Consider the following 23674-nt stretch of genomic DNA (forward strand, 5'->3'; position numbering starts at 1 on the left):
CATTGTCCAAGCTTTCTGGAAAAAAAAGTGAAAATGGGTTGAGTAAAAGCAAAGCTTTTTTTTCTATCCACTTCACTGCTCAACCACCCTCCATGGCTCCACATTTCCAAAGAACCAAATTCATGGTCCTTAACCTAGCACCTGGACACTTCCTGAGCAAATCTCCAGCTTTCTCATCTTGAAGCCTCTGGTGCCCACTGTACTTTCTCAGTCCTTGATGCCTCCTTCCAAGTCTCCTCTCATTTCAAGTCCTCTTAAGTGGACAGATGGATGATAAACAAGATTCGCTGCATACATATCGTAGAAAGCTCAGCCTTAAAAAGGAAGGAAATGCTGACACCCGCTACAACACACGTGAACCCTGAGGACATTATGCTAAGTGAGAGAAGCCAGTCACAAAAGACAAATACTGTAGGATTCCACTCACAGGAAGTACCTGAAGTAGTCAGACTCATGCAAACAGAAGGTACAATGGTGGTGTCCAAAGGCTGGGGGAGGGGGCGATGAGGAGGCAGCGCGGAACGGGTTCCAAGCTTCAGTGTTACAAGATGGGCTTCTGTGGATGGGTGGTGCTGATGGCAACCCAACAGGATGGATGCAGCTAATGGCACCGTGTACACTTCAATATGGTTCAGACAGTACATCTTGTGTTAGCTGCAGTTCACAGTTTAAAAAAAAAAAAAAAAAGGAAATCCTCCTTCTCCCTGCAAATTTGGAATCTGATCCAGGGCAAGATGAAGTCTGAGAAACCCAGGACTCTTTCTCGTACTTCAAAGGCTGAATTTCACCCAAAATAAGAAGACCCACAGCGAATCTTTTGGAGGCTTATCACCAAACCCTACCGCAGCCAAGCCTCCCACGTGGGCCTCACTGATGGAGGGCCTGGCACCTGACATGCACCATTTCCCTTGACGCTTTAGACCATCTGTGAAGTAGCCATTATCAGCCTCCCTGGACATGTGCAGAAACCAGGGCTTGGAGAGATGGACAACCTGCCTGTGGTCTCAAGGCGGGTCACAGGCAGGGCCTGGACACCAGTGCTGGTAGGGCGACATTGCTTTCTGAACCCCAAGCCTTCTTGAATGAGAGTAGCCCTCACTTCCCTGAGCTCTGACCATTTCATCTCAGATAAAAGATGGCATTGAGCTCCCTCCCGAGAGCCTTCTGAATGCAGTGGATGTATGAATTAGAACTTATGGTGTTTCGTTCAGTGAAAATTTAATTCAAGTACATAATTAAGAGATATGGGAGAGACTGAATTTTTATTTTCTTTGAGGCAAAAGAATAACCATAGCACGAAGGAAAGAACTATAATTCTGATTCTCCTGCTACGAGATGTGGTCATGTGACTAAATTCTGGGCAAATTAAATGGAATACTAGTGTGGGACTTCTGGAAAAGAAAAAGCTGGCTTGTCTGAAAGGAGGAGCCTCCACTTAGCCCTTCTTCCTCCATGGTGCCTGGATGTGGGTGTGCCGGCTGGAGCACCAGCTGCCAACTAGGGCCATGAGGTAACCTTGAGAATGGAAGCCACTGCATGGAAGGAGTCCAGATCATGATGAGCAATGGAGCTGACACATCAGGAGTGAGCCTGGGCTTTAGGTCCTTCTCTGGGACATGGGGGCGTTTGACTAGATGAGTTCTGCAGTGTCTAGGTCTTTGTCTGGGCTAGAATGGACTAACTTTTCCTCTCTTAACTGAAGGGGTTTGCACCCACTTACTCAGAGAGTAGAATAAATTGTGGTTTCTCATGTTTTGACAAAACTGTCATTCTCTAGGGTTGGTCCCCAAGTCACTTGTCAGTTGGCCCTAATACTGGAACTTAATACAGAATATGACTCATTCCTTCCAAAATGCACAGGTACAACAAGCAAAGGGGGAAACTGCTGGTAAAACAATATCCTTTTAGCATAATAGGAGAACTTTCCCCCTAACTTCCTGTGCTTGTAAATTACCAATTTCGGGAAAGAACCCACCCAAATGGGGAGGAAGCCTGGGTTTGGGTTTGTTCAGTAGGGAACTTTCAGCTCAGGCAGGACTCCCAAGAAGCCACACCTGCGTTTGGGGCTGGGGGTTCTGGGGGAGGGAAGTTACTCTTACAGAGGGTGCTCAGCTCTGAACAGGCAAGTGTTCCCTCGGGCCGGTAAAGCCAGTTTCACCATCAGCATCACCAACTCTCTCTTCACAGGTGGACACATGGGGTGGGGGTTGGGGGAGAAGAAGAGAGACCAACGGAAAGCAGGGCTCCAGTGACATCTGAGCCTCAGGGAAAGCAGGGGAGACAGAGTGTGGGGGGCTGGGCAGCACAGAGATCAGGAAGGGGTGCAAAACCCAAGCCTCCAGAAAAGTCATTCATGGCTAGGCTGACAGGAGAATCAGGAAGTGCTTGTGAATAACCACCAGGGAGGTGGGCGGGGCAGGGGCTGTGGCTCCCAGGTCACCTTCGTGAGATAGAAGAAAAAGCCAGCGACACCATCTGTCCAAGCCTTCTCATAATAGACTGTAATTGTTAAAGATAGCTTTAGTCCTATCTGCTTGAAAGCTGTCTGTATACACAGTCTATGACGTCTGCAATGCAAAGGCTGTCTCCCGAGGCCTGCAGAGCCACACAGGTGGCCCTGGGTCCTCAGGCATCAGAGCTCGCTCCCTGGACAAGCTAAGGCTGGCCTGGCACCTGCTGATGAGGTTTGCAAACAGAATCATGGGCACGAAGCACCCACTGCATGCCGGTCATGTAGCAGGTGTCTGTGCGGTTTATGACATTGGATCCTCACACCAGCCTTAGACGAGAGGGCTTCTGTCCCCGACTGACAGATGAGAAAACAGGCCTGGAAAGGTTTGGAGACTTGTCTAAGGTCACGCGGGGAGGATGGGGCCAAACTGGGGCTCTCTGGCTCTCGGGAGTCCACCTACCCTAAAGCAAGAACAAATGCACCGCCCAGAGTAAAAGCCCAGCACCCAGCTCCGTGTTGCTGCTTCCTTTTCATTCTGCTTGTCACGGCCCACGGCCTTCACCCAGTCACGTGTGTCAGCCACCGCAGCAGCATGGGCTCAAGCCCAACAAATGGCCAAGGGAAAGAAGAACAGGTTCCCACAACAGTCAAGCTCACCCTGACGTCAGCCTCCTAAAGCTCATGTGACAGAGAACACCTGGCCAGGTGTGGTTGGGAGCCCATGCATTCTCTCTCTCTCTCTCTCTCTCTCTCTCTCAGAGCTTTTATTTATTTATTTATTTATTTATTTATTTATTTATTTATTTATTTATTTATAAATGTTTTTTTATCATTGAGAGACAGACTGCGAGTGGGGGAGGGGCAGAGAGAGAGGGAGACACAGAATCCAAAGCAGGCTCCAGGCTCCGAGCTGTCAGCACAGAGCCCAGGCTCCGAGCTGTCAGCACAGAGCCTGACACAGGGCTTGAACTCGCGAACCGTGAGATCATGACCTGAGACGAAGTCGGACGCTCAACCGACTAAGCCACCCAGGGACCCCTCTCTCAGAGCTTTTAGCATTTTTTTTAATTAATTTTTTAATGTTTATTTATTTTTTGAGAGAGCGAGAGCAAGCCGGGGAGGGGCAGGGTGGGGGGAAAGAGAAATCCCAAGCAGGCTCTGCACTATCAGCACAGAGTCCAAGGTGGGGCTCAAACCGATGAACTGTGAGATCATGACCTGAGCTGGAACCAAGAGTTGGACGCTCAACCGAATGAGCCACCCAGGCGCCCCTCGGCATTTTAAAAGCCATGCTTTCCAAAGCACACCGTGCCCCTTTCACCCACTCAAGACTGTAGTCCCTTTGTTTCAGCCACAATGGACCCTCACCCAGGCCTTGCCCAAGAGCCTCTGAGCACACGCATGCACTCAGGGTTGATTACCTTTCTCCTCAGACTCCAGGATTTCCTGCAAAACCAGGAATGAGGTGGACTGCTTGGGGGGCTCATTTAACTCCTGTTTCTCTTGGAGCATCTTGTAAACTTCAGATTCTTTGTCGATGACAAGTCCGCTTGGAGGCTGAGAATGGTCTAAGCTGTAAAGAATGTTTGGAAATTCATTAGGACATGTCAGAAGTTAGAAAAAAATCACGAGGCACCCCTTTCCAAGTGAAGACACCCCTGAATCAAAGGGTAGATAGAAAGGATCCCATTGGACAAAGCCTTCTCTTAACTCAGCCGCAGACGTCCCACCAGTAGTATGAGGTGTCTATAGTCAGAGCTGGTACTGCTTCAAGGCAGTAAGAGGCTACCTTCTCAAAGAGTTTCAGTAATTCAATTACTATTTGGCCTAATCCCATGGAATGGGAAAGTTCTGCTTCTTTCTTAATTACATAAACAACATCATGTCTAAAGAAAATTTAGAGGAGAAAAAATGTCAACCACAACCTGACCACTAAAAGCTCAGCTGGGTCCCCTCAGTACAGGCTTCATAAATTCTTCTCAATAAAGTGCTGTTCCAATGTGAGGGAGGGGCTGAGGCCTGAGCTCAGTTCCCGAGGGCAGGAAAGGATGGCTCCCTGGGACAGGATGCCTCCCCGGGACAGGATAGGATGGCTCCCCAGGACAGGACAGCTCCCTGGGACAGGACAGGACGGCTCCCCAGGACAGGACAGGTCGAGGTGGGGCTGCTTCCCCCCAAGGCCTGTCCAGGGAGGAGTCTCTGCTGCCTGGTGTCAGAAGGGGTAACAGGGAGGGAGACCCTAGTCAGCTCTACCTGCAAAGTCTGTCCCGACCCCCGTCCTCAGCAGCCCCCACCTCCGCCGCGTGTCCAAGCCACCGCCACCGACCGGCATCATGGACCACCCTCATCACTGGCCCCTGCACTGCCATCCTCTGCCTGGGACAGTCTTATTTCCAAACAGAGGCCACGTGATATATTAAACACAAGAACTACACAGTGTTGTGATGTGGCTCCAAGTGACTTAGAACCAAATATTTACAGTTCTAATAACAAAATACAAGTTTAATCAAATTCATCTTCTTTGGCATAAACATTCATTACGTAAAGTTGAAAGGCCCTGGAGGATGTGATCTGTTCCCCTCTGCAAGCACACGGCCTGCCACCCCTTGCTCGCTCGGCTCTAGTCACCCCAGCCTCCACGCTGTTTCCAGAACACGGCAGCCTTAGACCCTCTGCACTTACTGCTCCCGGTGCCTGGAGTGCTCTCCCTCCAGATCGCCACATGGCTACCATGTTTCCCTCCTGTCTCTGCTCAGATGTCCCTCCTCAGAGAGGGCTCCCGGTCCCCAGCTGAAAACAACCCGCCCACCCCCACGGTCACCCTCTTCACTTTACGGCATCTTCCCCCACGTTGTTTCTCACCCTCGTCCTATGAATCCTACGTGCATCTGTTTCCTTATTGTCCCTCTCCCCCTAGACAGTGAGCCCCATGAGGACAGGGCCTTGGTCGGTCTTGTTCACCAGTACGTTCTTGACCCTGATCACTGCATGGCACAGGGCCAGGGCTCAGCCAGTGTGAGGGAAGTGAAGGGCAATTGCCAAAGGGATCAATTTGCTGCACCCTCTCTGCTCCTACGGGGTCACAGGGTACCCTACAGGGTGGCAGGACCTCCCAAGGGTGTGCCTGGGAAATGGCAGCCCAGCCTCCTGGGCCCAGATCAACCTTGTTTCTCAGGCTCAGTTGCTTTTCCAGAAGCTGCCATCCTCTAGGGAAGAGGGACAGTGCGCCCAACGGGGCCAAAGAGCAAACATCAGAAGGACGGACAGTTTACCGATGCAGGTGGATAGGTCTACGGGTCTGTGCGCAAGCAGGTTGTAACCTGTGGGTGACAGAGCTCTGTGCTACCCAGCCCGCCAGGCCACCTCCCAGCTGCGGCTCTCAGCAGTCTTTCTCAGCAAATCTAACCACTTTGTCTTTAGGGCTGAAGCCACTTCTCTAAGTGCAAGTGAGTTGTGCCAATGACATTTACTCCCTCGTTGCCCACCCACCCTCCCACCCACTGTGTAATTCATTCACGTTCCCTCTTAAAAAGAAAACAGGCATCTGGGTAATTATAGGGGTAATCCTCCCCAGGTTACCTCTCCCTCTCCTCTTTCTCTCCCTTTCCCAGTCAGCCTCCCGGTGGTGGGCGGGGGGCACTCGGGGTGCTCAGGTCCCCAGCTGGAAGCAGAGTCAGTCACATCAGTGAAGCTCAAAGATTGAGGGAAGGTCAAAACGGAAGTAGAAAGACGCATCAGCTGGTCACCTGCACTGGCTGCCGTGCAGGGAAGGGAAGCCAGCCACCGGCCCTGTCCACTGCTGCGGGTCCCTGCCTTTGTCTCTCTCCCTCCTGCCCACTGGGGACTGTGGAGCCTCCCATCCCCCAGGCAGGTGATGGGCCACCTTGAGGAGTGGTCTTTTTTAAAAATAGTTTCATGAAGGTTTTTTTTGTTTTTTTGTTTTTTTGTTTTTTAATTTAAATCCAAGTTAGTTAACTTATGGTGAGAAGTGGTCTTAACCAAGGGCCATTGTCTTCCTCTGGCCACCTCTGAGTTGTATGCCTGATTATCTGTGAGTCTTGAGTTCTGAGCTTGCCCTGTATAAATATATTACATTATTTTTGATGAATGTTTAATGTTTTTTTCCTATTACACTTAGAACTATTTTAAAATCGAGATCAGACCATGGAATGTTCTTGGGAGAATTCTTCCCCTTCTTTGGGGTATGTCGTTATGTCTGGAAGCCACCAAGGGAACGTTAAAAATGACAAAGCTCAAACCACAAGGTCATCACTTACTCTTCCAAGAAACAGTCTTGTAAACTATTTCCGTGATTAAAAAAAAGGAAAACAATTTACTGTTTATTCTCAAGCAATGATTAGATTGTTCTACCACTTGGCAATTTATAAAACACGATCCATTACCTCATTTCAAGCACTGAGACATATAAGTAAAAAAAAATATCATCCACAAAACAAACGAACAAAGAAGAAAAGAGACAAACCAAAACGTCTTAACTACAGAGAAAAAACTAATGGTTCCCGGTGGGGGGTAGGAGGGGGTGGGCATTGGGTGAAACAGGTGAAGGGGATTAAGAGGACACTTATCATGATCACTAAGTCATGTACAGATTTGTTCAATCACTATATTGTATACCTGAAATTAATATAACACCATATTTAACTACACAGGAATTTTAAAACATCAGTATCTTCTTTAAAAAAACAAAACAAAAATAATACCCTCAGTTAAAAAAAAAATTGATTGTAGGACAAAAACATACATAAGAAATGGAGCCCAAAAAAGCATATTCTCATTCTTCATATGTAGTAACAAATGGAAGGACGAATTCTACAGCAATCAGTTACAAAAAGGTAACAGACGGGATTGAGTCACCAGGGAACAAGTAGTTGTGGGGTCGGCGGCGGGGGGGGGGGGGGGGGGGGGGGGGACACTGAAAATTAACCACATTCTTCTGAATCCAGTTTTCCCATTTTAATAACAAAATACAAGCTTTTAATCAAACTCGACTCCTTTAAAAAACAAACTCAACGCTGTTGCACTAACCCTATTTACACACTTGGTTTCCTAGTCCTGGTTTCTCCCCTAGTCACAGTAGTTACTCTTGCTATCAAATGTTTGACGTTTTGTTATCATGTTATCTAAACGTTTCATAGTTTTTCTCACTCTTTTAGATCCCAACCCCAGGACCCGTCTCCCTGTGATAGCCAGGTGTTCAAGGGTGCCAGTGGTCCTTGGGACGAGAAGAAACTCCCTAGAAGTTTGTCTAGCAGAGGAAGATTCTGGAGGCCAAGCCTGCTGCCCCTGTGTGACCCCCTAGGCCTGCTCCAGTCAAGAGTAGTGGGGGTGAAGGTCAGAAGGTCAAGGAGGACAGAGAACAGCAGATCCCTGTCTCTGGGGAAGGGATCAGCACAGCGGTCGCGGGATGCAAGTCCGTTAGATGGAAATAATAAGGTGACCAGAGTGGGGACATAAGGGGCTCTTTAATCTTTTTAGAACTTGAACCAGCCCCAGTGCAGCAACTTGATAAGATGTATACAAATCCCAACTAAAGTAAGGAGGCCACAAGAAAAAAGTTCCCACGCTGATAAAACCTTAGTGGCCCAGTTTCTCACATAGTAAGTCAACTTTGGTTCCTCCCTAAAACTGCCTGTGTGTGAGACAAAGTTTGGGACAAAAAGGGGGATTACTTGAACTATAAGAAGCATCCAGCAGAGAGTCCAATGTGGGGCTTGAACCCACAAACTGTGAGATCATGACTTGAGCTGAAACTGGATGCTCAACCAACTGAGCCACCCAGGTGCCCCTATATTAGTCATTTCTTAGATTTTTTTAATGTTTGTTTATTTTTGAGAGAGACAGGGTGTGAGCGGGGGAGGGGCAGGGAGAGAGGGAGACACAGAATCCCAAGCAGGCTCTAGGCTCTGAGCTGTCAGCACCCGATGCAGGGCTCAAACCCAAGAAACGGGAGATCATGACCTGAGCCGAAGTCAGATGCTTAACCGACTGAGCCACCCAAGTGCCCCATTCATTTCTTAATGGTCCATCTCCAAAGGGTGGCCTGAGTGGCCTTCAAAGGCCACTGAGATCACATCGAAATCTTTAGCTGCTCCATCATCTTTTTTTAATTTTTTTTTTAATGTTTATTTATTTTTTGAGACAGAGAGAGACAGAGCATGAACAGGGGAGGGTCAGAGAGGGAGGGAGACACAGAATCCAAAGCAGGCTCCAGGCCCTGAGCTGTTAGCACAGAGCCTGACACGGGGCTTGAACTCACGGACCGTGAGATCATGACCTGAGCTGAAGTCAGATGCTTAATCAACTGAGCCACCCAGGCACCCCCGTCTCTCTTTTAAGTAAACTCTATGCCCAACGTGGGACTTGAACTCATAACCCTGAGATCAAGAGTCACAAGCTCTATGGACTGAGCTGGCCAGGTGCCCCCCAGGCCAGTAGGAGGTCTAGATTTACACATTCGCCAGGCTGTAATGAGGCACCCCAAGTATCCACTGGGGTGGTATCAAAGAAGGCCCAGTAGGGAGCCTTTTTTCATCCTATGCATCTGGAATGAGAAAAGCCTAGGAGAAAGTGAGGACTCTGAGAACCAACCAGTAGTAACAAGGCTACCACTTACTCCAGTGGTCGCAGCAGAGGGCACGTGGGTAGCCAGACGTCTCACTCCTGTCCAGCAGTAAGGAATAGGCCTGAGTAACCTCAGTGTCAAGACAGGCAAAGTGGGGAAACTGGACTTCTACCCCTACCTTGGTCAAGACCACTCCTCAAGGTGGCCCATCACCTGCCTGGGGGATGGGAGGCTCCACAGTCCCCAGTGGGCAGGAGGGAGAGAGACAAAGGCAGGGACTGGCAGCAGTGGGCAGGGACTGGAAGCCGGTGGCTGGCTTCCCTTCCCTGCACGGCAGCCAGTGCAGGTGACCAGCTGATGCGTCTTTCTACTTCCGTTTTGACCTTCCCTCAATCTTTGAGCTTCACTGATGTGACTGACTCTGCTTCCAGCTGGGGACCTGAGCACCCCGAGTGCCCCCCGCCCACCACCGGGAGGCTGACTGGGAAAGGGAGAGAAAGAGGAGAGGGAGAGGTAACCTGGGGAGGATTACCCCTATAATTACCCAGATGCCTGTTTTCTTTTTAAGAGGGAACGTGAATGAATTACACAGTGGGTGGGAGGGTGGGTGGGCAACGAGGGAGTAAATGTCATTGGCACAACTCACTTGCACTTAGAGAAGTGGCTTCAGCCCTAAAGACAAAGTGGTTAGATTTGCTGAGAAAGACTGCTGAGAGCCGCAGCTGGGAGGTGGCCTGGCGGGCTGGGTAGCACAGAGCTCTGTCACCCACAGGTTACAACCTGCTTGCGCACAGACCCGTAGACCTATCCACCTGCATCGGTAAACTGTCCGTCCTTCTGATGTTTGCTCTTTGGCCCCGTTGGGCGCACTGTCCCTCTTCCCTAGAGGATGGCAGCTTCTGAAAAAAAGCAACCAAGGCTGAGAAATAGGGTGGGATCTGAAACTGGATATTGAAAAAAGGACTGGAGAGTATACTGATGGCAAATAAGCCCATGAAAAGATGTCTGACATCCTTTGCATGAGGAAAGTGCAAATTAAAAGCAGAATGAGATATTACTACACACCTATGAGAATGGCTAAAATAAAAAATAGTGACAATACCTAAAGTTAGAGAGGATATGGAGAAACTTGATTATTCAGACATCGTGAGTAGGAATGTAAAATGGTACACTGTACAAAAAACAGTTTAGCAGTTTCTATAAAATTAAACATGTAACTAATTACCTTATGATCCAGCAACTGCACTCCTGGGCATTTCTCCCAAAGAGCTAAAAATTTATGGTTGCCCAAAAATCTGTTCACAAATGTTTATAGTAGCTTTGGGGGCGCCTGGGTGGCTTAGTCAGTTGAACGTCTGACTTTGGCTCAGGTCATGATCTCGTGGTTTGTGAGTTTGAGCCCCACGCTGGGATCTGTACTGACAGCTCAGGACCTAGGCCCTGCTTCAGATTCTGGGTCTCCCTCTCTCTCTCTCTGCCCCTCCCCTGCTCACACTCTGTCTCTCTCTCTCTCAAAAATAAATAAAAACATAAAAAAATATTTATAGCAGCTTTATTTATAACAGCAGAAAAACAGACACAACCCAGATGTTCTTCACTGGATGAATGGTTAAACTGGTCCATCTGTACCACGGAATAAAGACAAATTAGGATACAGCGATCAGACAGAAGATCAATAAGGAGACACAGGTTTTGAATCACACGGCAGACTGGACTGTGACAGACTATAAAACACTCCATCCAACAACAGCAGAATACTTATTCCGCTCAAGTGCACATGGAATATTCTCCAAGACAGAACTTGTGTTAGGCCACAAAGCATGAGAAAAAATTAAAGTCTTAAATTTAGGAAGACTGAAATCATCAAGTATCTTTTCTGACCATGATGGAATGAAACAAGAAATCAAGAGCAGAAGGAAAACCGGAAAATTTACAAATATGTGGAAATTAAACAATACACTCCTGAATAACCAATGGGACAAAGAAGAAATCAAAGGGAAATTAGAAAATATTGAGACAAATGAAAATGAAAAACATGGGGCGCTTGGGTGGTTCAGTCGGTTAAGAGTCAGACTTCAGCTCAGGTCATAATCTCACAAATTTGTGAGTTCGAGGCCTGCATCATGTTCTCTGCTGTCAGCACAGAGCCTACTTTGGATCCTCTGTCCCCCTTTCTTTCTGCCCCAATCCACTTACTCTCTTTCAAAATGGATAAACTTTTTAAAAAATCAGCAAAAAATATAAATAAATAAATAATAAAAGTACATCTTAAAAAAAGAAAATGAAAAAATAACATACCAAAACTTATGGGATGTGGTAAGCTGAGAAGGGACTTTATAGCTATAAATACCTAATTAAAAAAAGAAGAGAGATCTCAAGTAAGCAAACTTTATATCTCAAGGGAGAAGAAAAGAACTAAAGCCAAAGTTAGCAGAAGGAAGGAAATAATAAAGAGCAGAGCACAAATAAAATAGTGGAGAGAAAAACAATGGAAAACCATCAACAAAACTAAGAGTTTGTGGTTTTTTTTTTGTTTTGTTTTGTTTTAAGATCAACAAAATTGGGGCACCTGGGTGGCTCAGTTAAGCATCCAACTTCGGCTCAGGTCACAATCTCACAGTTTCTGAGTGCTGACAGCTCAGAGCCTGGAGCCTGCTTCAGATTCTGTCTCCTTCACCCTCTGCCCCTCCCCCACTTGCACTCTGTCTCTCTCTCTCAAAAATAAATAAACTTAAAAAAAAATTAGGGGTGCCTTGGTGGCTCAGTAGGCTGAGTGTCCAACTTCAGCTCATGTCATGATGTCATGGTTTGTGGGTTTGAGCCCAGCATTGGGCTCTGTGATGACAGCTTAGAGCCTGGAGCCTGCTTCAGATTCTGTCTGTCTCTCTCTGCCCCTCTCCCGCTCACACTGTCTCTCAAAAATAAACATTAGAAAATAAATTAAAAAAAATAAACAACAAAATTGACAAACTTTTAGCTAGACTAAGAAAAAGAGGGAAGACCAAAATAACAAAAAAATCAGAAATGAAAGAAGAGGCATTACAATGAATATGACAGAAATAAAAAGGATCTTAAGAGATCTTTATGAACAATATGCACAAACTGGATAAGCTAGAAGAAACAGATAACTCCTAGAAACATGCAACCTAACAAGATGGAGTCATGAAAGGAAAAAACCTGGACAGACCTATAATAAAATAACAAGGTTGACTCAGTAATCAAAAATCTCTCAATAACAAAAAACTCAGGACTAGATGGCTTCATTGGAGAAATCTACCAAACAGTTAAAGAAGAATTGACACCAATTCCAAATAACTCAAGAGGAGGGAACACTTCCAAACTGATTCTATGAGGCCAGCATTACCCTGAAACCAAAACCAGACAAAGGTACCACAGAAAAATAAAACTACAGACCATTATTCTCAATGAGCATTGATGCAAAATCCTCAGTAAATGGAATTCAACAGCATGTTAAAATGACTATACGCCATGACTAAGTTGGATTTATTTCTAGAATGCAAAGATGACTCAACATACAAAAATCAATCAATGTAGGGGCACCTAGGTGGCTCAGTTGATTAAGCGTCTGACTCTTGGTTTCAGCTCAGGTCATGATCTCCCGATTTGTGAGTTTGGGCTCTGCGCTGACAGTGCGGAGCCTGCTTGGGATTCTCTCTCTCTCTGTGCCCCGACCTCTCTTGCACCCTCCCTCCCTCTCTCTAAATAAGTAAATAAACTTAAAAGAAAAAAAAGTCTTGTTAAAAAAAAATCAATCTAATACACTTCATTAACGGAACAGAAGACAGAAACCACAAGAGCATCTCAATAGTTAAAAAAAAATTGATAAAACTCAACATATTTTCATGATAAAAACACTAAGCAAATCAGAAATAGAAAGAAATTACTTCAACATAATAAAAGCCACGTATGACAAGACCACAGCTAACATCATTCTTAACTGGTAAAAAATTGAAAGTTTTTCCTCTAAGATCAGGAATAAGACAAGGATATCTACTCTTCTTTTTTAAATTTTTTAAAATGTTTATTTATTTTTGAGAGAAAAAGAGAGAGCACCAATAGGGGAGGAACAGAGAGAGAGGGAGACACAGAATCCAAAGCAGGCACTAAGCTCTGAGCTGTCAGCACAGAGCCCGACATGGGGCTTGAACCCATGAACTGTGAGATCATGACCTGAGCTGGTTGGTTGCTCAACAAACTGAGGCACCCAAGATGCCCCAATATCTACTCTTACCACTTCTATTCAACATAGTACTAGAAGTCTTAGCCTAAGCAATTAGGCAAGAAAAGGAATAAAAATTATTCAAATTGGAAAGGAAGAGTAAACTTATCTGTTTATAAATGATCTTATATGTAGAAAATCTTAAAGATTTTCCACAATAAAAAAATTTTTATTTCCACAAATAAAAACATTGAAACATTGTCAGAATGAAGGAATTCAGCAAAGCTGCAGGACACAAAATCAACACACAAAAATCAATTGTTTCTATACACTGACAATGAACAATCCACAAAGAAAATTAAAAACAATCCCATTTATAATAGCATCAAAAGAATAAAATCTTTGAGAATAAACTTAACCAAAGAGATGAAGACTTGTACACTGAAAACTATAAAACACTGATGAAAAAAATCAAAGAGGACACAAATAAATGGAAAGATATCCATGTTTATGGACTGGAAGGATTAATAATGTTAAAACGTCCAGAGGCACCCAGCTGGCTTAGTCAGTAGAGCATGTGACTCTTAATCTTGGGGTTGTAAATTTGAGCCCCACATTGGGTGTAGAGATTACTTTTAAAAATTTTTAAATGTCCATGTTACTGAAAGCAATGTACTGATTCAGTGCAAGCACTATCAAAAATTCGACGGCTTTTTTTTATTTATTTATTTATTTATTTATTTATTTATTTATTTATTTATTTATTTATTTTGCAGAAATAGAAAAAAGCATCCTAAAATTCATATGAAATCTTAACGGGACCCCAAACAGCCAACACAATCTTGAGAAAGTAAAGCAAAACCAGAGGTATCACATTTCCTGACGTCAAAGCATAATATAAAAGCTACAGCAACCAAAACAGTGTGGTACTTGCATAAAGATAGACATACAGATCAATGGAAGAAAATACAGAGCCCAGAAAAAAACCCTGGCAAATACGGTAAAAATGATCTTTGATAAGGATGCCAAGAATACACAATGCAGAAAGGATTGTCTCTTCAATAAATGGTTTGAGAAAACTGGGTATCTGTATATAAAAGAATGAAAATGGACCTTTATCTCACCATAAATAAATCAGCTAAAAAATTGACTAAAGACTTAATGTAAGGCTTACAATCATAAAAATCCTAGAAGAATACATAGAGGTAAAGCTTTCTGACATTAGTCTGGGAAATGATTTCTTGAATTAACACCAAAGGCACGGGCAACAAAATCAAAATTAGACAAGTGGGAGTATTTAAACTTTTTAAAAACAAACTTCTAAACAGCAAAAGAAACAATTAACAGAGTGAAGAGGCAATCTATGGAATGGGAAAAGTATTTGCAAACCATATATTTGATAAGGGGTTAATATCCAGAGTATGTAAAGGACTCCTACAACTCCATGACAAAAAACCCAAATAACCTGATTTTTAAAATGAGCAAAGGGTGTGAATACACATTTCTCCAAGAAGATACATACTGGCCAGCAACAATATGAAAAGTTATAGAATAGCTGCTACCAAAAAACACACACACACACAAAAACAAAAAAAACAACTATTCAAAACAAAACCAAAAACCAAAACCCAAAAGAACCACAAATGTTGGTAAGGATGGAGAAACTGGAACCCTGTGCACTGTTGGTGAGAATGCAAAATAGCACAGTGCTATGGAAAACGCTACGGAGGTTCCTCAAAAAATAAAAAAGAAAATTACCATATGACCCAGAAATCCTGTTTTTGGGTATCTAGCCAAAAGAATTAAAATCAGGATCTCAAAACGATATTTGCACACTCACGGTCATTGCAACATTATTCACAATAGCTGAGGGGTGGAAGCAATGTAAATGCCCATTGACAGATGAGTGGATAATCAAAGTGTGGTACAGACAGACGGTGGAAGATTACTGAGCCTTAAAAAAAAAAAAAAAAAAAATCCTGTCACATGCTGCAACATGGATGAATCTTGATGACATTATGCTGAGTGACATAAACCAGTCACAATACAACAGACAGCTGCGTAATTCTACTTATATGAGGTACCTAAAATACTCACTCTTAGAAACAGTGCAGGAAGGGAAGAGCAGAGTTGTTCAATGGATACAGAATTTGTTTTGCAAGAAAAAGTTCTAGAGATCTGTTGCACAAAGATGTGCATATAGTTACCAGTCCTATACACTTAAAAAATGGTTAAGATGGTAGATTTTATTTATTTTTTTTTTTGAAGATTTATTTTTAAGTAATCTCTATACCCAACATGGGCTTGAACTCACAACCCTGAGATCAAGACTGAGCCAGCCAGGTGCCTGTAAGATGGTATATTTTAAGTATTTTTACTACAATGAAAAAAAAATCCTTAGAACAGGAAAAAAAAAGTTACTATTGGTACAACCTGAATAAATCAAATAAATCTCCAGTGAACGATGCTAAGTTAAAAAAAAAAAAAGCCAATTCCAAAAAGTCACATCTTGTATGATTCCATCAATATAACGTTCTTGAAATAATAGAAATAGATAGCAGATAGCAGATTAGGGGGTTACCAGAGGTTAAGGAGGGTGGGAGGAGTTGGGTGTGGCCATAAGAGGTGACATGAGAGATCCCTATGGTGATGGAAACCCTCTCTCTTGCCCGTATCGATGCTAACATTTCAGTTTTGATACTATGCTATAGTTTTCAAGGTGGTACCACTGAAGGGGACTGGGTAAAGGGTATAGAGGACCTCTATTATTTCCTATAACTGCATGTGAATCTACAATTAAGATAAACAGTTTAATTACGTTTCCCCACATGATGGAAGTTAAGTGTTAATTGGAAATAATGTAGAGATAGATTTTTAGTGCTTGCTATTTATGTTAAGTGGGGGTGAAGGATGCAGGTTGACTCAGAAAAACTCTTCATGTCTGAGATGCCTCAACTTGGTTACCCCACTGTTCACCAAAAAATGCAGTACTGAGAAACCCTACATAATCATTTTTGGAAAAGGAGCCTAGCCAGAATGCTCCCTACGTTTTAGTCTTCAAAAGCCTGGATGTTGGACCTGTAATAGGAAACCAGAGGAGTAATTACGGGCACCAGGAGAGGACTCCAGACTCCCGAGCCAATTTTCTGTGGGCCGCGGGCAAGTTTAGCTAGGTGGCAAACAGCCACCTTCATGATAGAGATTTTCTTCCCATCCAGCTGTGAATGCGTCAGGATTAATACCATCCCTCTGATATCATCTGAATAGAGAACAATGCATCCCTTTATCCCCCCTGCACCTGCTTAGATACAGGCCTCGTGAGTATATGGGGAGATCTCCTGAGAACACAAGTTGGAAGAGTTAGTATGCTTGGACTACTGTGTTGGTCAAGGGAGCCCAACCAATCATTCCATGAAGAGGCCACCACTCCATCAGGAAGGTGATGAATGGTGCTGGTTGGCAGGACTGAAGCCACAATGCTGGAAAGAAAGAAGTCTACCATAAGTCACAGCAACATCTTCCCCATAATGTTTATCTGCATGCTTCTGCTCTTCTGGAGGCCCCAGTACTCAGAAGTGATGGGTATGGAGTCCTCATGGGCAGTGAAATCAGGAATAACTGGCATTCACTGAGCACGTGCCAGAGGCCAGGTGCTGTGCTGGGTGCTGTTTGCACACCTCAGCTCATTCTCTGAATAGCCTGCTGGTGAGGTAGGTCATTTAGGTGTATTATGCACACCTGAGAGATGGGGGGCTGAATCTCAGAGAGGTTACATGGTCTGCCTAAGAAGCCCAGTTGGAATTCAAGGGCCCTCTATCTACGAAGCCTGTACCTTTGGGAAAGTATTAAGCGGCATCACATCTACAAGGAAATACAGGCTCTGAATCACCAGAAAATGGCTACAGCCCCTAAAATCAGTTGAAAGAGGTCAGAAGGCAGGTGAAAGCTTTCGTTTGAACACAGCAACATTTCCTCCACCCACTTGGTACACAGAAGGCACTCAATAAATGAGTGTTAGGCTGAACTGACCTAAAGGCTCTCCCAGTCAGCTGTGTGTGCGCTGGGAGCACAGGCGGCGGATGGTGCCCTCTCGCCCTCCATCCTAGTTTAGTTTGGAAGCAGCAAAGCGGTCTGTATCGTCACGTGGGGACGCGGCCCTAGGACGCCCTGTGAGACACGGAGCCACACACACACTAGGCTGCTTTGAAGTGCATGGGACAAAGAAACTCAGAGTGAGCCCCAGGGAATCAGTGATGACCTCAGACACAAAGCATGAAGAGAGCCAATTGTGGAACCTCTGAATTTTACAGACTAAACAGTGGGGGTGAGTGAGTGCCTGGGACTTCTGCTGACTGAGCAAGCAAGTTACCCCGCGGCTGCTGGGTATGCAGGACAATCCTTCTCTGAGAATGCACAAGTGGCTGCTCTAGAAGCAGGCTAGTAAGCAGAGCCCCACGACGGGCAGCATGGCCCTTTCGGTCACTGTCTTTGCCACAGGCTGCTGGTATTCCCACTGTTTCTGGATTCATCTTCAAAGAGTTTGAGATGAGGCAGAAGCTCGGCCCCTATGCGGAGAAAATCTCGAAGGAGATTCTTGGTACAAGACTCAGAGCCTGCTGCAGCCAGGGGACGGGGGCTGGAGGAAAGGCTTGCAAGTGTCCAGACAGTTTCAGACTTAATTGTTTCAGATTGGAGGCGGAGAGCAGGCAGGCAGCATGAAAGGAGAAAGAAGACATTAATGAAGGAATAACTGCCAAGGCCATACTAAAAATACTTCCCAGGCACATATTTCTCCCAATGCATAGCAGCTCTTTCAATTAAGGATGTGTCATTTCCTGGGTTATTAAATCCAGATCGCAGAACATTCCACTCTAGGACAGTAAAAGAGGGTCACGTTCTCAGGCTCCACCAGCACCAAAGCAGCAAAGAATAGGGATCATGGCCCTTGGTGTTCCTGTCACTCAGCTCCCAATGGAGCTGCATGAAAGCAAGGTTCCCTTCAGGGTGTGTCTGTGGAAAGCTCGGGAGGCCCGGCACGGCGCTCTTTCTCAGATACCCCCAAATTCCCCTGTAGTCACTTTGAAGGACATCATCACCTCAAGCAACTGGCTTGAGGCACTGCAGGAATCAGAATTTGGGGGAAGAAGACGTTAGTAGCCACTTTGTCTCAGTTACTACAATAAATGTCAATAACCTTGAACATCTTGTAAAGCCAAAGGCATCTGGCAAAAAGTCTCCCCTACCAGACACTAAGAAACTTAAAAGGAAATCGCAGAGCCTTTTGGCGCTGGGCACAGGGACCTGCATGCACTGGCTACCCAGTAATGTCCATCTCCCTTTGCAGGGAGAGGGGGGCTATATGCACGGTAGGACCAAGGAGCCCTTGAGAGGGATCCCCATGACAGCCCTTTCCAAACAGTTAAGTAGTCTGGAAACTCTCACCTAACCTGCCTCAACTCTCACCTAACCTGCCTCTGAAGCAACGGGTTCTGCAATTTACTCACTCTAAGAGCCGAGCAGACTCTTGTTAAAGGTAAATTGGGAAGAAACTGAACAGCAAAATGGGCTTTAGGGCTAATGTAAGAACTGAGGATTCTAAGTGGGAAAGATCCTCAGAGATTGGACAAGGTTTGGACCACATGGTATTTTCCAACAAATGTGACTGTCACCAACATTTATAAATCAGGGGGTTTCAGGGGCACCTGGGTGGCTCTATTGGTTAAGTGTCCAACTTCAGCTCGGGTCATGATCTCACAGCTCTGTGAGTTCAAGCCCCACATCAGGCTCTGTGCTGACAGCTCAGAGTTTGGAGCCTGCTTCGGATTCTGTGTCTCCCTCTCTCCCTCTGCCCCTCCCCTGCTCATACTCTCTCTCTCTCTCTCTCAAAAATAGAAACATTAAAAAAAATTGGGGGGGGCACATGGGTGGCTCAGTCGGTGAAGTGGCCGACTTTGGCTCAGGTCATAATCTCACAGTCTGTGAGTTCGAGCCCCGCATCAGGCTCTGTGCTGACAGCTCACAGCCTGGACCCCACTTCGGATTCTGTGTCTCTCTCTCTCTCTTTCTCTGACCCTCCCCCACTCACACTCTGTGTTTCACTCTCTCTCAAAACGAAATAAACATTAAAAAATTTTTTTTTAATAAAAAACAATTTTTTTTAAATCAGGAGGTTTCAGATAAAAAGAGGCTTTCTGAGAGCTTCTGTTTCAGTGAAATTAATTAGCAGGAATTAATTAATGAGCAGAGCTGCTGGAACCACTCTGGGCTGCTGCACATCCAGCTGCTTACAGGCCACTCTGCTCCCTTTGTCTGCACTCTGAGCTCTGCCCTCAGGTCCTTATCTTCCCTGCCACATTTGGGCATGGGAGGTGGCAACTTGGGACCTAGACTGTCCCCTTTTAACCCACAGAGAGAGAACTGGTCCCACCTCCTATTCTCCATCCTCAAACCCAGTTCCTTTGCTGTGGGTTCAAGTATCCCCAGTGTTTCCAGATTCATCTTCAAAGAGTCCAGGATGGAGCGGACACTGGGCCTCCTATGCTGGGAAGACAGAGGATACTCTGGATAAAAACTGAGATTGGTGACAGGAGGGGACAGGCCTCCCCAGCCCTGAGAAGGCTGTTTCCTTAGAACTCTCTACCCTGTCCACCTGCAGCCCTCCTCTCCCCTGTGTCTGCCCCAGATCAGAACCGGTTCCAATAGACACACATTTATATCCTCACAAACTTCTATTATTTCCTGTGGGCCACTGTAGGGAAAAAAGCAGACGCTGGTTCCCAAACATTTCATCATGAAGTGCTCATCCTTTGTTCAGATCAGATGGTGAACACAAGCAGAAACCCCAAACTATAAATACTAAAGAATATCTCAGGGGGCACCTGGGTGGCTCATTCAGTGGAGTGTCTGACTCTTGATTGCGGCTCAGGTCATGATCTCATGGTTCGTGAGTTCGAGCTCTGCATCGGGCTCTGTGCTGCCAGTGCAGAGCCTGCTTGGGATATTCTCTCTCTCTCTCTCTCTCTCTCTCTCTCTCTCTCTCTCTCTCTCAAAACAAACAAAAATATCTCAGGAATCAGTAGGGCTGTCAAAGAGGGAATATGCTCACTGAGAAGATGATGATGACCAGAGAAATCAGGGAAATAACAATGTCAGTCTTGGTGAATAATTGATTAGTTTGTGCCAGATATGGTGCCAGACGCTTTACATGTTACTTATGTTCACAACAACCCTATAAGGCAGGTGGTATTTGCCCCTTTTTCAGAGATAACGGAAAATGAATGCAGAAAGAACAGTGCTAAAGTAGACGGTTTTCTCTCTGGGTTGGTGGCTCAACCTCTTCCCACCCATCTGGATGAACCTGGTCTTTCCACGCACAGCCTTTTCCAGGACTGGCCTGTGGGGGGATCCAAGGGCCTACTTACGCTCTGCCATTTGTCTCTTGCCCGCTGGCTGCTGTCTTGGACTCCAAGGCGTTGTTGAAGTTGGAGATGTTTTCAGAGGAATAGAGGCCAGCTGGATTGTTGTACTGGTTTGTGATGACCCTGGGGGCAGAGCTGGTGGCCGGTGAGGCGGTAAAGGGCACGGCACTCCGGTTGTGGGCACTCCCTATGTGTGGGACCTCCTGTAGGCAGAGATCAGAGGAGATCAGTGCACACCCCCGAGAGACACTGCAGGCTGAGTGCCAGAAAGAAAGGTGTTCTGTTGAGCTGTGGTAGCCCTGGTTCAACACCAAACTTCAACTGAGGGGCTCTGACGGGCCCACCAGACACGCAGGCAACGACCCACCGACCAACCGACCGACTGACCAACCGACCGGGGAAGTCTCCAGCTGGGCAGGTGGGTTTCGCATGCCAGCTCCACCTTTTTCTCCCTAGAGGCCCAGTCAAAGCCTAATCTGCTGCTAGGCACCCCCTGGGCATAACACCTCTAGATGCCTTGGGCTGTCATGATCTAAGCTTGGGCTGAAACTCCCTTTCAGAGTACATTCCAAAGGGATTACAGTACAAGGAGGAGAACAGGCAGGCTCTTGGGGCCTGCCTGGGTCAGTGCAGAGCAGGAGATGATAAAAGGTAGAGACAAACTTCCTAGAACTGAGGGGATTAGACAAGCAAGATAAGAAGCCCACGGGGCCACCGGGCAAAGCAGCTGCTGAGGAGGCAGAGGTGGTTCAGGGCTCCAGCAGGAAGGGGTAAAGGGAGTTCAGGATCTGCAGTTTCTCTAGAAGGACAAGGCTGCCCAGATGGAAGGCTAGGCGATACCTGTTACAGGGGTGGTGCCTGGGGGGAGCTGATGGAGAGGACTTTGATCTCCTCTGGGCTCATCCCCCCCTCTTTCTGTAATTTGAGACAGTGCCCTCCACCCCTTCCCTGGACTGCCAGGAGCCAAGGATAATTCCTACAGCTCCAGAGCTCATTGCGTCTTTGCAAACACCCCCCCCACCCCAAACTTTTTAAACTAACATTCCTGGTTTTAAAAATCATGGATTTTTCTGACAACTCCATCAGGAAGGTGCTTTCTGCACGAAATGTCCTGGACCCACCCGATAGCATGCTCTGTGCAGCTACTAAACTCAACATGCATCGTATTTTCTGTGTTCCCCAACACAGAACCTTCCTGAACGCTGGTCCCCTTCTTAACACTCAGGCCCAGAAGAACTGATCCCCAAAGATTTCCTTCCAGTCTTCTGTCTGTTGCTCCTTTTTTTTTTCTTAATCTCTCTTTCACTGAAACGTTGTCTTTCACGCTTTCTTAGAATACATTACAAAGAAAAGTAACAATTTAATTCACTGTGTACTGAGAGAGAGAGCATGAGCATGTGCACACAAGCGGGGGAGGGGCAGCGAGAGGGGGACAGAGGATCTGAAGCAGGCTCTGTGCTGACAGCTGATGCGGGGCTCAGACTCACAAACTGTGAGATCACGACCTGACCTGAAGTCGGACTCTCACCTGAACCACCTAGGCGCCCCTCGCTGGGTACTGATTAAAAATAAAAGACAAAAAGAAAATAGTTTTATGATTGAGATTTTTCACTATTCAGACAGGCTTCTCTTCGACAAGTCAGAACCAGTGAGGTTTTAATGTATAAGTTATATTGAGTGGACTTTGTCCACACTGGACAAAAGCTAAGTATACACAGATCATTCACAAAAGGGGAAGTAGAACTAGTTAAGAAAATGACTTTAGCAGGGATACCCAGGTGGCTCAGTCAGTTCAGGATCCAACTTTGGCTCAGGTCACAATCTCACAGCTCATGAGTTAGAGCCCTGCACTGGGCCCTCTGCTATCAGTGCGGAGCCTGCTTCAGATCCTGTTTCCCTCTCTCTCGGCCCCTACCCCGCTCACTTTCACTCTCTCTCTTCCCCCCAAAATAAACCAAAAAAAAAAAAAAAAAAAGACTTTATCAGTAATCAAAGCATGGTTAAGTAAATCCTATGGCACAACTACCATGAGGAATAATACATAGTCGTTAACAGCAGGGGACTTGCAGATGGTTGGTGGCCTGGGACTTTGGCCCGCGTCAGTGGCTGCCCTACAGCACTGCAGGACAGACCCACAGCTGCAGCCAGGGACGCAGTTCTGTCGTCACCTCCGTCTCCACAGCAATTCCAAGGAGCAGCACAGGATGCTGAGCACCAAGGAAGATTCCTATTTTTCTGTTTTGGCTCCATTTTTCCCATCATTTCCTCTCTGGCTTTGGGCAAGTTATACCTCTCTGAGGCCATTTCTCATCTTTACATGGAAGTAAGTAAAGCTTTCTCTCACAAGCACTTGGTATGACCGATCAGTGTACCAACGACAGTGACTGCCACAAAGCAGACATTCAGTCAGTGTCTGGTCCCTTCTCCTCCCCAGACACACATTTCCAATTAGAATGGAGAGTCAATAGAAAATTATTCCGGTTGGACATTCTCCTTTTTCACTTTATAGAGAATCTTCTGAGAATACATCCGTTTTGTACTTAAAAGGAGTATCTCTAACCCCATGTGAATACTGGTCTTTCCAGAAGTCAGGCGGTTAATTCAGGGCCTGCCTCTGGAATGGATGATGTAATTGTTTGGGCTTTGTATTTATCAGTCTCCAAGGAAACTGAATAATGAGGAAATATAAACTAGGTGTGTGACTACCCTGACCTCAGATAAGCCGGGGTGGTGGCTGGCATTACATGAACTAACAGATCTTTTAATTATAGATGAACTCTGTTCTTACTCATTCTTTTATTTTAGAATGACTGGAAGTGAAAGGTTTTGGGAAAAGGAGAGTGGGAAGTTTTTCATAGGAACAAACAATTACTGAATCAAAAGAAAAATATACTCAAGTTAGGTGTTAAAGCATCAGAGAATTTTTTAAATTTTTTTTGAAGAAGAGAACTACCTTCAAAATACCAATACAGGAACCGGACTATAGGCTTAACGATGAAAATTCAAGCACAAGATATAAAAAGTATAACTGAAATGGAAGT

General features: G+C 45.6%; 1 protein-coding gene across 1 annotated transcript in view; it reads right to left on the bottom strand.

Annotated features, from left to right (window-relative positions):
• Positions 1-23674, bottom strand: part of PDLIM1 (PDZ and LIM domain 1) — a 48475-nt gene that overhangs the window by 4420 nt on the left and 20381 nt on the right. The window contains exons 4-5 of the mRNA XM_027062671.2: positions 20637-20836; positions 3874-4025 (exon numbers count right to left, since the gene is read on the bottom strand). Coding sequence (XP_026918472.1) covers positions 3874-4025; positions 20637-20836 — 352 coding nt within the window. The remainder of the gene's footprint in view (positions 1-3873; positions 4026-20636; positions 20837-23674) is intronic.

This window comes from Acinonyx jubatus, chromosome D2, assembly GCF_027475565.1.
Source record: "Acinonyx jubatus isolate Ajub_Pintada_27869175 chromosome D2, VMU_Ajub_asm_v1.0, whole genome shotgun sequence".
Taxonomy (NCBI): Eukaryota; Metazoa; Chordata; class Mammalia; order Carnivora; family Felidae; genus Acinonyx; species Acinonyx jubatus.